At 50.0% G+C, this 12,060-nt stretch overlaps 6 protein-coding genes across 6 annotated transcripts; 3 read left to right on the top strand and 3 right to left on the bottom strand.

Moving 5' to 3' along the window:
* Window positions 1-26: 26 nt before the first annotated feature.
* On the bottom strand, window positions 27-1,885 carry DEU56DRAFT_725175 (uncharacterized protein; the record flags this gene model as incomplete). Its single annotated transcript, XM_041347850.1, has 6 exons — window positions 27-205; window positions 263-323; window positions 385-512; window positions 678-879; window positions 932-1,498; window positions 1,556-1,885. 6 exons carry the CDS (start codon window positions 1,883-1,885, stop codon window positions 27-29), a joined length of 1,467 nt encoding a protein of 488 aa, XP_041214392.1.
* A 163-nt stretch (window positions 1,886-2,048) lies between these two features.
* Window positions 2,049-4,849, top strand: DEU56DRAFT_769821 (methylmalonate-semialdehyde dehydrogenase). The gene is made up of 15 exons (XM_041351365.1): window positions 2,049-2,408; window positions 2,465-2,598; window positions 2,654-2,730; window positions 2,784-2,870; window positions 2,919-2,973; window positions 3,020-3,043; window positions 3,098-3,346; window positions 3,402-3,472; window positions 3,521-3,568; window positions 3,623-3,655; window positions 3,713-3,809; window positions 3,901-4,077; window positions 4,143-4,302; window positions 4,400-4,525; window positions 4,585-4,849. The coding sequence occupies exons 1-15, from the start codon at window positions 2,196-2,198 to the stop codon at window positions 4,657-4,659; spliced, it is 1,626 nt and encodes a 541-aa protein (XP_041214391.1). The 5' UTR covers window positions 2,049-2,195; the 3' UTR covers window positions 4,660-4,849.
* A 122-nt stretch (window positions 4,850-4,971) lies between these two features.
* DEU56DRAFT_375641 (SH3-binding, glutamic acid-rich protein-domain-containing protein) lies at window positions 4,972-6,588 on the top strand. The gene is made up of 6 exons (XM_041345922.1): window positions 4,972-5,232; window positions 5,288-5,392; window positions 5,456-5,502; window positions 5,567-5,580; window positions 5,634-6,081; window positions 6,156-6,588. The coding sequence occupies exons 1-6, from the start codon at window positions 5,163-5,165 to the stop codon at window positions 6,159-6,161; spliced, it is 690 nt and encodes a 229-aa protein (XP_041214390.1). The 5' UTR covers window positions 4,972-5,162; the 3' UTR covers window positions 6,162-6,588.
* On the bottom strand, window positions 6,189-7,670 carry DEU56DRAFT_375644 (uncharacterized protein). The gene is made up of 7 exons (XM_041345923.1): window positions 7,373-7,670; window positions 7,284-7,316; window positions 7,006-7,221; window positions 6,808-6,951; window positions 6,610-6,751; window positions 6,533-6,550; window positions 6,189-6,478 (listed from the first exon to the last, which is right to left on the bottom strand). Exons 1-7 carry the CDS (start codon window positions 7,457-7,459, stop codon window positions 6,288-6,290), a joined length of 831 nt encoding a protein of 276 aa, XP_041214389.1. The 5' UTR covers window positions 7,460-7,670; the 3' UTR covers window positions 6,189-6,287.
* Window positions 7,671-7,681: 11 nt separating this feature from the next.
* DEU56DRAFT_769808 (putative adipose-regulatory protein-domain-containing protein) lies at window positions 7,682-9,140 on the bottom strand. Its single transcript, XM_041351364.1, has 5 exons — window positions 8,815-9,140; window positions 8,580-8,760; window positions 8,306-8,529; window positions 8,018-8,249; window positions 7,682-7,961 (listed from the first exon to the last, which is right to left on the bottom strand). The coding sequence occupies exons 1-5, from the start codon at window positions 9,093-9,095 to the stop codon at window positions 7,845-7,847; spliced, it is 1,035 nt and encodes a 344-aa protein (XP_041214388.1). The 5' UTR covers window positions 9,096-9,140; the 3' UTR covers window positions 7,682-7,844.
* Window positions 9,141-10,782: 1,642 nt separating this feature from the next.
* On the top strand, window positions 10,783-11,694 carry DEU56DRAFT_375450 (uncharacterized protein). Its single transcript, XM_041345920.1, has 2 exons — window positions 10,783-11,506; window positions 11,568-11,694. Exon 1 carries the CDS (start codon window positions 10,861-10,863, stop codon window positions 11,497-11,499), a length of 639 nt encoding a protein of 212 aa, XP_041214387.1. The 5' UTR covers window positions 10,783-10,860; the 3' UTR covers window positions 11,500-11,506; window positions 11,568-11,694.
* The last annotated feature ends 366 nt before the right edge of the window (window positions 11,695-12,060 follow it).

The raw sequence follows: 12,060 nt of genomic DNA, 5'->3' as shown, positions 1-12,060 counted from the left end.
GAACTTCTATCCCAGCCGCATACCGCCTATCGTTCACCATCGTCTGTTTCATAATCGCCATCTTCATCCGATCCTTTCTCCTCTGTTCCCTCTGTGCTTTGCCGTCCCCGATTGCGCGCCCAACTCGGCCGTCCTTGTTGCATTTTCATACTACTATTGCTCGACCACTTTGTACCTTTGTAGTGGGCTGCCAGGGTCATGATGGCTATGCGAAATGAGGCACAGTATCAGAATATGATAAGTGAATGGGGAAGGAGCGCACCATCTTCGTTCCTTCTGTAGAACTCAGCCCACGATTTGTCTGATCTTTCGCTATCCGGGAACTACATCATAAAATGAACACGATCGGAAACTCAGCACATACATCAACATGATAGTACTCACCCTTTCAAGAAATCCCTCCCACCGTTCTCGACTTACCATGTCGTTCCACCCCGGCGTGCGCGCAACATACCTGGCTATGATCCTCCAATCCGCAGGCGTGAACGAGCCGCCAATTGCTCCCATGTCCGCTTCATCAGTATCTGTCGTGGCGGAGGCATCGTGATTGTCAGACGAGGGAGAAGGGGAGGGTTGCGAGAAAGAGGTGACGCGTTTGGACGCGACCGTCTTAGTTTTTGAGACACGGGGGACACGAGCAGTCGGTTTTGTGCGACGATGCGAGGATGTTGTCTGACGAATGACTTCAGTTTCTGAGTCTTCAACTTCATCGGTGGGCGTGTTTGGGGAGTCTGAGTTTTCCTCTTCTTCATCCTCTTCTTCTTCTTCATCGTCATCGTCATCGTCATCATCGCCCTGGAAGGAGTACAGGATCTTGTCTGCGATGTCGTGTCTGGCATGCCAGTGAGATGCCCAGGAGGGCGCGCTATGATGTGGGGCCTGCACGAGGTTAGTATTGGACATATGTTCAAGTACGACACACCATACGCACCTTTTCATGCAACATCGCACACAGCTCCTTCTTCGTCAGGCTCGCGTCCTGACTTAACCTCCAACCAATAAAATTTAAGAAATACGCGCGATCCTCTTCGGTATACTTATTTCCATTTGTCCCAGCTTCGATTCTTGTCGGGGGCGTAGGGCTTCGTGATGGTGGAGGGGGCAATGTAATGTCCGCCTGAAGCGGCATAAGATTGGCGGGAAGGTTTGTCGGGAGGAGGGGCGCGGAGAGGGAGTTGAGGGTTGCTCGGGGGCGTTTTGGAGGACGGTAGCCGAGGGAGGGGGTTGTGCTGATGGCGGTTGGTGTTGAGCGTTTGGGTGGTCGACTTTGTCGGAGTGGTGGGGAAGGGGAAGGTTGTCGTTTTCGCGAGTCACGCTCGCGATCGCGTAGAGGAGAAGCAGACTTTGCCACGGAAGTAGATGCGGTGGTGGAAGCAAAAGGTTTTTTGACTACTTTTGATGTTTGGCTTTTTTCCGCCAGACGGGCGACGAGGACATCGAAACGGTCGTGGTGGTCAAGGTAATAGTCTTTCCAAAGGTTTGCAGCGTGATTATTGACCTGAGGGAGTGTCATCAACGCGCGTGCGCGGTACGATTTAGCAGAGATAACACGCACACCATGTAACCCTTCCAGAGCCTGTCTGTATGTCCTCCCGGACTGCTTGCAGTCAAAAAGAGCTTGAGCGAGGATTGAATCGTCATTAGGTGACTGGCCGACTGGAATTGTGAGGCGAAGAAAGTCCTGCATGAGCTGCTGTGGAACGACAGACGCGATATCGAAAGTGGAATTGGGGAACGCGTGCTGAGCTGGGTTCACGTTCGAAGGAGCTGGCACGTTAACATTTGGCTGGTTCTGCTGGGCCATGTGGTGACCGTTCTGCATGTTCTGCTGGAGTTGTTGCCAGTGATGGTTTTGGGATTGCTGAGGATATTGGTTGTGGCTCATCGACGGCCAGTTTGCATGGCTGAGGATGCCTGTCATGCTCTGGGTGCGAAACTGGTCTTGAGAACGACCTGTGTGGCTAGCAGGTATTCCACTTGGTATTGGGGCGTTCATCGAGGACGTACGCGGCAGCGAGGAGATGAATTCACCGCTGTAACCTGTTCATTCACCGCGACAAGCAATTTGAAAGTACCCAAATCCACGTGTCTCCATCACGTGCCAGTATCACGTGAGACCATCGCGGGGCACCGTCAAGTACTTGAGACTCCGAGAGAGTACTTGGGCTAGTGACTTCCCGTTGGATCCGTCCGTCATGTCGATTTCTCGTCTTGCCCGTATTCCCCTTCGTAGTCCCTCACGCTCTTATGCTACGACAGCAGGCTTAAATGCCATCGCACGTCCAAAGGCAGAGAGTCTCAGCGCGACATGGAAGGGTACCAGTGCAACTGGAGGTAACACCAAGAATTTCATTGGCGGCGCGTTCGTCGACAGCAAGACAAGCCAATGGCATGATGTCCTCGACCCTGTATGGCTATGCCCCATTTTATGGTGTACGAGCGTGTGTTAATGATTGTTCGGCAGTCAACCCAAACATTGCTCACACGCGTCCCTGAGACCACCATGGAGGAGTTTGACCAGGCAGTCGACGCTGCTAGTCAGGCATTCAAGTCATGGAGTAAGCAGAGTGTTCTCGCTCGCCAACGTTTTGCCATAGAGTGCGTTTTTGAGTACCCACCTTGCCAACACCTGACCCACTTACGCTGCATCCAGACTTCAGTATCAAATCCGTCAGAATGCAGACGCACTTGCACACAGTATCGTCCTCGAGCAGGGAAAGACCCTTGCTGGTACGTATGCCGTCTCGGTCCTTTTGGTATCCTATCTAATCCGTACTCTCCAGATGCTCACGGCGATGTCCTCCGTGGTCTTCAAGTCGTCGAGTCTGCCATCGGCATCACCTCCAACATTGTCGGCGAGAAACTGGAAGGTATATGTGCTGCTTGACTTTTCAGACATGGTGCTCACATCACCATAGTCAGCAAAGACATGGACACTGAAGTCCGAAAGCTCCCTCTTGGCGTTTGTGCGAGGTCCGTTCTGATGTGCCCTACGTAAACATACGCTTACCTCTTACAGCATTGCACCTTTCAACTTCCCGGCGTAAGCTCTTTTGCCCTATACCGTCCCTGGCTTACCCCTTACATCCCTATTCAGTATGATTCCCCTCTGGACAATTCCCCTCGCTACCGTTACTGGTAACACCCTCATCCTCAAGCCATCTGAGCGGGACCCTGGCGCAGCCATGATTATTGCTGAGCTTTGCGCCCGTGCTGGCCTCCCTGAAGGTGTTGTGAACGTAGTGCATGGGACCGTGCCCGTTGTCAACAGAATTTGCGATGATGATGCAATCAAAGCTGTGAGTTTTGTGGGTGGTGATCGTGCAGGAAGACATATATACGAGAGGTGAGTGGAACGAGTGAAATGGTGATTTTTGGAATGGCACCGACAGATTCGGCAGGGCCACGAAGAACGGGAAACGCGTACAGGCAAATCTAGGTGCAAAGAATCATGCGGTAATCATGCCGGACGGTAAGATGCCTCCTCATTGTATGTGGCTGGAACTCACGTAATACACAGCAAATAAGAATCTTGCGCTCAATTCCATTATCGGTGCTGCATTCGGCGGTATGTGCCCACTTTTCTGATTTGGGCTTTGCTGATATGATCGTGCCTGGACAGCTGCGGGACAGAGGTGTATGGCAGTATCAGTAGGTAAGTCGTGCGAACGTACCGTGTGACACCTTCATTGATGTGCATCTGCGCGTGTAGCCGTACTCGTCGGCGCAGCCCAATCATGGCTCCCTGAGCTTGTTGAGCGCGCATCAAAGCTAAACGTGAACGGAGGATTTGAGAAGGGTGCAGATCTGTAAGTGCCCTTTCGTCCTATTTTCTCCTAACGCAGCCCACTTTTCATTATTCCTCTGGACCTTCGTAACGCTGACCTGCACCGCACATAGTGGCCCCCTCATCTCTCCCGCATCCAAAGCTCGCGTCACGGGCCTTATCGCCTCCTGTGCAGACGAAGGAGGGCGAATTCATCTTGACGGAAGGAATGTCCAAGTTCCTGGGTACCCTGCTGGCAACTTTGTAGGTCCGACGGTTCTGGAGGGCTCAGTGGGGATGCGGTGCTACCGGTGCGTATTTAATAGGGTCTCTCATGCATGACCAGTCACAGTCTAATACTCGCCGCCACTCTCAGCGAAGAAATATTCGGCCCGGTGCTTACCGTAATCACCTCAGATACGTTGGACGATGCGCTCGACATTATTAATGAAAATAAGTACGGCAACGGCGCTGTGATTTTCACGCAGTCGGGCGCGACAGCAAGGAAATTCGAATCAACTGTTAATGTTGGGCAGGTGCGTTTTTACTCATTCATGTGCTGTGATGTGGGGGATTTGGCCCACTGCTTTAAAATGTGAAAAACCGATGGTAATGTCGTCTGGTTCCTCATAGGTTGGCATCAATGTTCCGATTCCCGTTCCTTTGCCTATGTTTGCGTGGAGCGGTAATAAAGGCAGTGTGCTTGGCGATATTGGGTTCTATGGGAAGAGTGGAATAAATTTCTACACGCAAAACAAGGTAGGTCGGATCAAGCTTTCTGTGTTTGAACTTAGTTGACGTTAAACTTATTGGTGCAGACGACGACGAGTCTCTGGCGCCAGGAAGATGCCATTGGAAACAAGGCGTCGGTGGATATGCCTACGCACCACTAAGCGTGTGAGCCATGGTTATAGTATGTGCTGGTGTTGAGTCCCAGCCCTTTATCAAAGAGGGGGAATAAAGACAAAGGAAAAGGATTACTAACTTGCATCTGTTATGCATTTATCATGCAAGATTCCCAACATAAACCATTTGTATATTTTATATATTCGTGCATGGAATCGAGTTGCTTTCTGTACTGCCCATCAGTCCACTTCATTTGATCCAAAACGCATGTTCTCAAGCACAGAAGATATAAATATTTTCCGAGACCCCGTGTTATTAATATTGAATTTTATGCAGTCCTACCCGATGGACCGCTGCTGGCTCTGCAAGGCTCTGCATCCTGATGTGACTCCATGCACTTGTAGTAATCCACGTAGCATCATGTACCCTGCGGAGCAGAAAGTTCTCCTTTAAGCTTTCGGTCTTCCATAATGTCAATGTTCACGTGATACCTATCAGCCCTTGAACTTGGACGGTCGTGAACTCATGAACACCTGAAGTACTAAAACACATGCCCTCACCCCCGATCCAAGTCTTCCTCACGACGATCGCGTCGCAGGTCGTCGTACGGAAGCGCCAAGGTTTGTACATAAATGCTGAACGTGCATCACGTTGATCTACTATAATACAAATCAGAATACATCCTACGCATCCTCCAAACCAAGAAGATACCATACACCTCGTATGATCTCGCCTCTGACGATGATGCCAAACGTTTGTGGAGGCGTAAGGCCCCACCTGGTGTGTTTCGATCTCATCCTGTACTGATACTGCGCTTACAGTGCCTTTCGGCCAATTCGGCAGATAAGCAGCAGCTTCCAGGTATACTTGTAGGCGGCAGATTTATTGGGGTATGCCCTTATCCATGCCTTTCAACCACCTGTATATAGTACTCATGACAGCCTCGCTGAACAGGACTTTGACGCCTTGTGAGCCTTCTCTCCTACCCCATCGTGTCTCATTCCTATCTTACCCCATACAGCGAAGAAGCCGTCGAAACCGAAGGGCTGGCTACCTTCTTGCGGTTAAATGAAACCTGGAACATCGCCGTGGATGAAGACCGTCCGGCGCCCGAGGTCAAGCCCGTTGGTGTGCCCGGGGCCGTCCCAATCGCGCAAATGACGCCCGAACACCACAAGCCCCGCTTCTTCCCTCGCAACCCAGATACTCCACTGAAGCCAGTGAACAAGCGTGAGGGGGACTTTGATGTGAGTACGGAGCTGGAGGGGTACGGGTTGCAGGGCGTAAGGGTGACCGATGAGGATTTGAGGTTGTTGGTTGAAGAGCTTGGGCTCGAGGGAGACGATGCAGAGGATATGGTCAAGAGCTTGGGTGGTGATGTGAATAGGAAGGGTGCTCCAAAGAAGAGTAGTGAGGGTGACGAGAAGGTGAAGGTGAAGGAAGCCACGACAAGCAAAGACACTGAGAACGTGAGCATCACCAAGGAAGAGAGCAAATGACCTTTACGGTCTAATGTATTATATCTGCATATCCTATATACCAGTCGTAGAAGTGGAACGAAAACGAATATTAGCGTCAGCAATGTGCAGAACTCCACCAGCCGGATGTGTTTAGGTTATTTAGGTATGTTTTTCCTGGGTGTGATATGATAAGACATCTAACGCTGAACTTCCCTTTACAGCTTGCTCATCGGCATGTTGACGAGGAAGCCACCATCAAGTGCAATAGTCGCACCGTTCACGTACGCGCCAGCCCTGCTAGCCAAGAACATCGTGGTCCCTGCGACGTCCTCGGGAGTGCCAAAGCGATTCGTCGGGACTTGGTTGATGATGATGTTCCCCGCAGCTTCGAAAAATTGAGCCGTCACTGTAAACAAATCAGTGTAACGCCAAAAATAGAAACCACTCGTGATGAACTTACTCTTGCTTTGGAACGCGCCTGCAACGTCGATGCGAATCGGTTAATTCACGTGTGAGTGAATGAAAGAACAGACTCACCACAAGCAATGGTATTGCTGACTATGCCCTCGGGCCCAAGACGGCCCGCAAGGTGGCGACTGAGGTGGTGTAGACCAGCTTTGGCAGCAGCATAGGCGTATGTGTCATGGTCGGGCACGCCGATGCCCTCGACCGAGCCAATCTGATAGAGAAGCCCATCAATAGAAGGACTTCTCCGAAGAATCAAAATGCACTCACGTTGATGATACGTGCCGGATCATTATATACGACCCCTGTCTTACCGCCTTGAGCTGCGCCCGCACGTAATAACGGCAGTAATTTTTGCATCAGAGTGAACACGCGTTGCAGATTCAGAGTGAGGACCTTTGAAAACCCATCGTCCTTTGTTGCATGATATTCAGCGAGGCAAAGCGAAGCTGACAGTAAGTTACGCACTGGGTATTCATCGATGGGTTCTGACCATGTCGTTCCCGCGTTATTGATGAGGACATTAAGAACGGTTTCCCGCGCGGAGAGTTCCTGTACCAACCGCTCCACTTCAGAGAATTTTGACATGTCAGCTGGGATCGCGGTGCATGAACCTGGGCCACTGGTTCCGAGCTCCTCTGCGGTGGCCTGACATTCCTTCGCAGAACGGGCCGAGATATAGACCTATTTCAGCGTGGAGAGGTTCAGGTTCATGCCATGCCATGCCAGACGTTGTAGTAACACACCTTAGCACCATTCCTCACAAATGCGGAGGCAATCTACGCAAAAGAACTGAGTCTTTGCCGCTATTCACAGTCAGATGTTTGGGACACACCATTTTCCCAATCCCACGGGAACCTCCTGTCACGAGAACTACCTTCCCTGCGACTGAAAAGAGATTTTCAACCTGCAATGCGCTCATTTGGCGGCGCCGTTGTGCTCAGAGTGTGGGTAGTAATAACGGAGTCCGTAAAATGAAAATGATGACAGGCCCTGCCGCTTCATTCGTTGTTAGTCACTGCTAATAGTGGCCATGCGCAAATTTTCAGGGAAGAGGAGGAAGAGGTGCCGAGACATGTGGAACCATGTCTTTTCGCGGACTTGAAATCGCTCTTATACTTTGCCGCATGAAGCAAACACAAAGAGCATCAGCCTGAAACGGAAGCGTGGAATTACAGGCAATTATACAGGCAAGATTGTACCTTCTAGACTACCAGGGACAGAACTATAATTACAATTGTCCTCGATTGTCATGGCGTGTGGCAATGCGACAACAATTACACAGGAAAATCATTCCAACGGAACATCTAAGGTTCAGAATCGTACAAAACATCTGATGCCCTTGAGCGACGCCGCCGCAAGGGTTGATCAGAGAATGTAACCGCAGGAGGCATATCAATCGGTACATCCTCTGTTTTGTATTCCTGAAATGCAGTTCAGCAAGGTATTGTTAATCAATAAAGCTTGACAATAGACGAACGCTGTGCGAGGCACTTTCGCTCCTTGGGGATAACTTTCTCCTTTGCCGCCTCTTGCGGTATATGCGCTCTTTGTCGACTTCTTCGGTCAGCTCACCAGAACCTTCGTCCTCACTTGGGAAGCGCCATTGAATTGCGGGAAGGATGCATGCCGCAAGCACAAGAAGAGAGATCACGAAGAAAGTAGCAGATGATACAATGGCAAAAGTAACTGGGAAGCGTGTCACAAGCCCCCTATACGGTAGTAGGCCATAAGGTTCGGGCGAATGAACACGGTGAGATGTGCTTACCGAATTCCGTGGCGCTTGACGGTCCCTCTCAGGGATGCAGAAAGGACGCTCAACTCTCGTCCTTCACCATTACCGAGGGCCCTCCATCCATCTCTGCGCCCCAATTCCACTCTGGCAATGACGCGAGACGCGCCAGGTGCGTGCGACTCAAGGAAAAGAATGTCGAGGTTGACTAACTGGGGCGAGGAGAATACTCGGCTTTTCGTAGGCGGCAGAACTATAGCCTGGGGTGTGTGAGCGTGTCTTCTTTGCGGACAAACGGTTCGGTACCTACTGGTTTCCTAACGGATGTCAAAGTTCTATTAGACGGCGTCGAGAGCGTCAGAGCAGTCATGAAGTTTCCTAGGGCAAAATTCGCCTCTGATGCTGGTATAAGGAGGTGCATGGAGATATCATAGGGTTGGCTAGGTGCCAGAGACGGCAATGATATCTCAGCATACGGAGAAGCACCGTCGCTATAACGGAACAAGCACCATGAGCAACAGCCGCACGGCTGGAAGAGATCTTACCCATATTGCAGATACACAGGGGACTCCCACCCTACAGCAACATTCTTCCAAACGTACCAGCCAGAGAAAAGAGAGAAAAGTATGATAACTGGAATTAGCGCAAGGCATACGAATAATGGAATCAGGTGAGGTGCTGCAGGGCGAAAGAGGTTCATGATGAACCGAATAGCACTAGCTACGGCATTTTCGAACCAAGATACCTCTTCATGCTGCCCTTCATAGGAGGAGAGAGGTTTGGAGTCCTCAGGCTCGACCTTGGCAGTTAGTGTTGATGAAGCCATGGCTTCACGTTAAATACAAGGTGATTTACTACTCCAGAGTATATCATCAACAAAAGTGCCGCTGGGATGCACGGCCGGTCATTGCCTTGTATGGTATACAAACCCCGAACAGAATTGCAGAAAGTATGCTGGGCTTGTAGCTTGAATGCAAGTGCTAGCAGAGATGTATGGAATGTAAAGCTTGCACACGAATTGTGCAAAGCTTGTAAAGTAACTAACAGAAGTGCGCAGGTATGCATGAGATTACAGTATGTATGCAAGTTGTAGCAGACGTGCTGTGATATGTAAAGCTCGTACACGAAATGTGCGTTGGAAGCTTGTACGGTGAACAAGTATGCATGATCAAGATCGCGTACGTATATATATGCCGAATAATTTGGAGCTCGTACACTTGAACTTGGTGCGTGACAATGCACATGTCGGGATATCGTACGCATATGTATGGTGGTTGACGTGAGGCGCTGTGACACTTGACCACGAACTCGGCCGACGGCAGCGTCATTTTATACTTTTGGTTAAGTATTTCGCCCAGGACCCCGAACTTGAGCTCAAAGCTTCCCTCGAGATCCGTCCGGCTCTATAGAGACCGTGACTATCCTCGTATAAGTACCACACCGTTACCTCTTTTCTGCCATGTTCTAGCTGATGTTGCTCCTCCGCCGCTGCCCTAGTAAGTCCTTTTCTTTATTTTCCTCTTAATATCGATACTACTTGACGGCAGGAACTTGTCCTTGCATTGCGCTGCCTACCACACCCTACCTTGACCTACCACACCCTCCAGCTGCTGCCTCTTGTATTCTGCCGCCCCTCACTACACCTCTCACATCCCCTTGTGTCGCTCTCGTGAGTTTTCCTCTCTCACGCTCAACTCTACGGTAAGTTTTTTTTTGTTGCTTCCTTTTTTACACACTCCCCTCGTGCACATACCACTCACTAACTTGTGCATGTAAGTTTTATTTTCTCTTTGTTTTCTAACTTTCAGTAGCCTTTTGCATCCCCCGCATCGTCTGAAACATTCCTCCACCCTTTCGCACCCTTTCGCACCTGTCCCTGTATGATGCTCTCGCGCCTTGTCGATCCCTCTGGCGCTGTCTCGCATTGTCATTGTCTCTATAGTATGGCTTTCACTTTCGCTTTCGCTTTTTCTCGTCTCTGCCAGTTCATATCACGCATCATGACTACCTTCGCCTCGTCAATTTCATATTCAATACTTTGCCCCTCGCATATTTGCATCTCTACTTACTTTACCCACTGCACTCATTGGCTATAGCCGAGCATACTCTAGCTACTGCAGTGCAATTTGAAGCACCCATTATTGTGATCAACCAGCCTGAGTATGTATCTAAGTTCATTACCCACACAAGGGAGCACCAGGAAGCACAATTGTGACAATAGTTGTAGTAGCATGTATCGAGCATCACCCAAACAAGGGTCTACCGAGTGCTACAAACATAACAAGGCTGGCAGGAAGATGTATAACACGAGGTCGCATGCATGGACTTGTATCGTGACTCACAAGCCTGTCACTTGTTTGTACTGAATGTACCAATTGCACACCTTGTACTGGCTGTTACTGCCTTTCAAGTGGAATGCAAAGTTTTGATTCTTTTGTTGATGCATATGATGAAGTTACCACGTGACCAAACACGTACGTCACAGTTATTCATTTTATTACTCTAGCAAACTGTCTTGCTCTACCGTCGTACGCTCATACCCAAGTACCAAATAAACTGTACTGATTCGTGTTTCTGCTCCTTCAAACCAGATGGCACCCGATATCCAGACCCTATTGGGCGCCAACCCATCTGCTGATTCCATGACTGTGTTTCTGAAAGATCTGGCACAACACGCCAGCGCGAGCTTGACAGCTCCCGAAGTGAAATCGTATTCAGATGCGGTCTACTTCAACTATTATATCCTAGGGATTAGCTTCCTCTTTATCCCTCAAAAGGGGTATAAGCCCACCGGGGGGCTGAAGCGCGAGCACCTTAAAGATGATTCACTAGTGCTTGACAGCATTAACATCTACAACGCCCCAAAGCCTAAGGCGACTCCCGAAAAATCAACGACATCCAGTCGAACAGCAGAGCTCGCCTTCTCTACCTATCCCATGTCAAAGTGGAACCTGTCTATCTCACCTGAGGCTTCGGCATCCAATGAGTCCTCGATTGAGATCTCGCTCACAACAACTGGTAAAGATTTCGTCAGCTGCCTCGGAGAACCTGATCGGAAAGGCGGTGGTGCTGGGCCTTCGTCTGGATCGATTGGCATTTGGTGTGAGTGGTCGAAGCACGGAATTATGGTCGAGTTTGGAGGGGATGAAGCCAGAGGACCACAAGCCTGGGAACGTGGCAAGGATGCCATGTGGAGGGTCATCACGGTATTTCCTCCGAAGCAGGAATAGGCTCAAGGTAAAGGCTTATGCGATTGAGACTTATGCATTTCGCTGATCTGGACCCTTCGTTGACATAGAAGGCTCAGTCTGAGCTAGTCTCCCGTAGGCAGACCATAGACGAAGCAAGATAGCTGCTCGTTCTGCGTTGCGGCATGGCAAAAGGAAGCTGCCGCTAACGCGTGCAAGTCTATATCATTGTCTGCCTCGTCCTTTCTCCCATGATGTCAACTTTATTTCACGAGCTCAGGCAACACCAAAGACTGGGTCCTGCGGCAGCTCTCCTTACGCACCGCAGTCATTTGTTCCTTGGATCGGTGATCACTTATCTTGTGCTCTCGCAAGGTCATTCTTTATTCACGATTCTTGCCCAGCATTCACAAAAGTCGTGATCTTCATGTGCCTTTCGAGCGTATATCTATTCACGTGGTATTCTATGCCCATTCCATGCAACGTCGTGAATCTGTTCAAATGGGCCTGTTTCCGACCTGGTCTTGGTCGATCGCGAGGCTCTGTGCCTTTCTTCCCATTCAATATGGCTGGACACTCAATAGTGTAGCAGGGGAGACTACT

Source organism: Suillus clintonianus (assembly GCF_016758775.1).
Source record: "Suillus clintonianus strain FC179 chromosome Unknown DEU56scaffold_4, whole genome shotgun sequence".
Classification (NCBI taxonomy): Eukaryota; Fungi; Basidiomycota; class Agaricomycetes; order Boletales; family Suillaceae; genus Suillus; species Suillus clintonianus.
The sequence above is the reverse complement of the archived record's forward strand: the minus strand, read 5'-3'. Positions and strand labels throughout refer to the sequence as shown.

Bases quoted from the DNA above. Each gene is read 5' to 3' on its own strand.
- DEU56DRAFT_769821 (XM_041351365.1), top strand. From the start codon at position 2,196: ATGTCGATTTCTCGTCTTGCCCGTATTCCCCTTCGTAGTCCCTCACGC. The intron at 2,731-2,783 runs GTACGTATGCCG...CGTACTCTCCAG, and splicing joins GCAGGGAAAGACCCTTGCTG to ATGCTCACGGCGATGTCCTC. The intron at 2,871-2,918 runs GTATATGTGCTG...ACATCACCATAG, and splicing joins TGTCGGCGAGAAACTGGAAG to TCAGCAAAGACATGGACACT.
- DEU56DRAFT_375641 (XM_041345922.1), top strand. From the start codon at position 5,163: ATGCCCTCACCCCCGATCCAAGTCTTCCTCACGACGATCGCGTCGCAG. The intron at 5,233-5,287 runs GTTTGTACATAA...AATACAAATCAG, and splicing joins CGTCGTACGGAAGCGCCAAG to AATACATCCTACGCATCCTC. The intron at 5,393-5,455 runs GTGTGTTTCGAT...CCAATTCGGCAG, and splicing joins GAGGCGTAAGGCCCCACCTG to ATAAGCAGCAGCTTCCAGGT.
- DEU56DRAFT_375644 (XM_041345923.1), bottom strand. From the start codon at position 7,459: ATGAGCGCATTGCAGGTTGAAAATCTCTTTTCAGTCGCAGGGAAGGTA. The intron at 7,222-7,283 runs GTGTGTTACTAC...ACGCTGAAATAG, and splicing joins TTGTGAGGAATGGTGCTAAG to GTCTATATCTCGGCCCGTTC. The intron at 6,952-7,005 runs GTGCGTAACTTA...CATGCAACAAAG, and splicing joins AACCCATCGATGAATACCCA to GACGATGGGTTTTCAAAGGT.
- DEU56DRAFT_769808 (XM_041351364.1), bottom strand. From the start codon at position 9,095: ATGGCTTCATCAACACTAACTGCCAAGGTCGAGCCTGAGGACTCCAAA. The intron at 8,250-8,305 runs GTAAGCACATCT...ACTACCGTATAG, and splicing joins GTCAAGCGCCACGGAATTCG to GGGGCTTGTGACACGCTTCC. The intron at 7,962-8,017 runs GTTCGTCTATTG...ACTGCATTTCAG, and splicing joins GCGAAAGTGCCTCGCACAGC to GAATACAAAACAGAGGATGT.
- DEU56DRAFT_375450 (XM_041345920.1), top strand. From the start codon at position 10,861: ATGGCACCCGATATCCAGACCCTATTGGGCGCCAACCCATCTGCTGAT.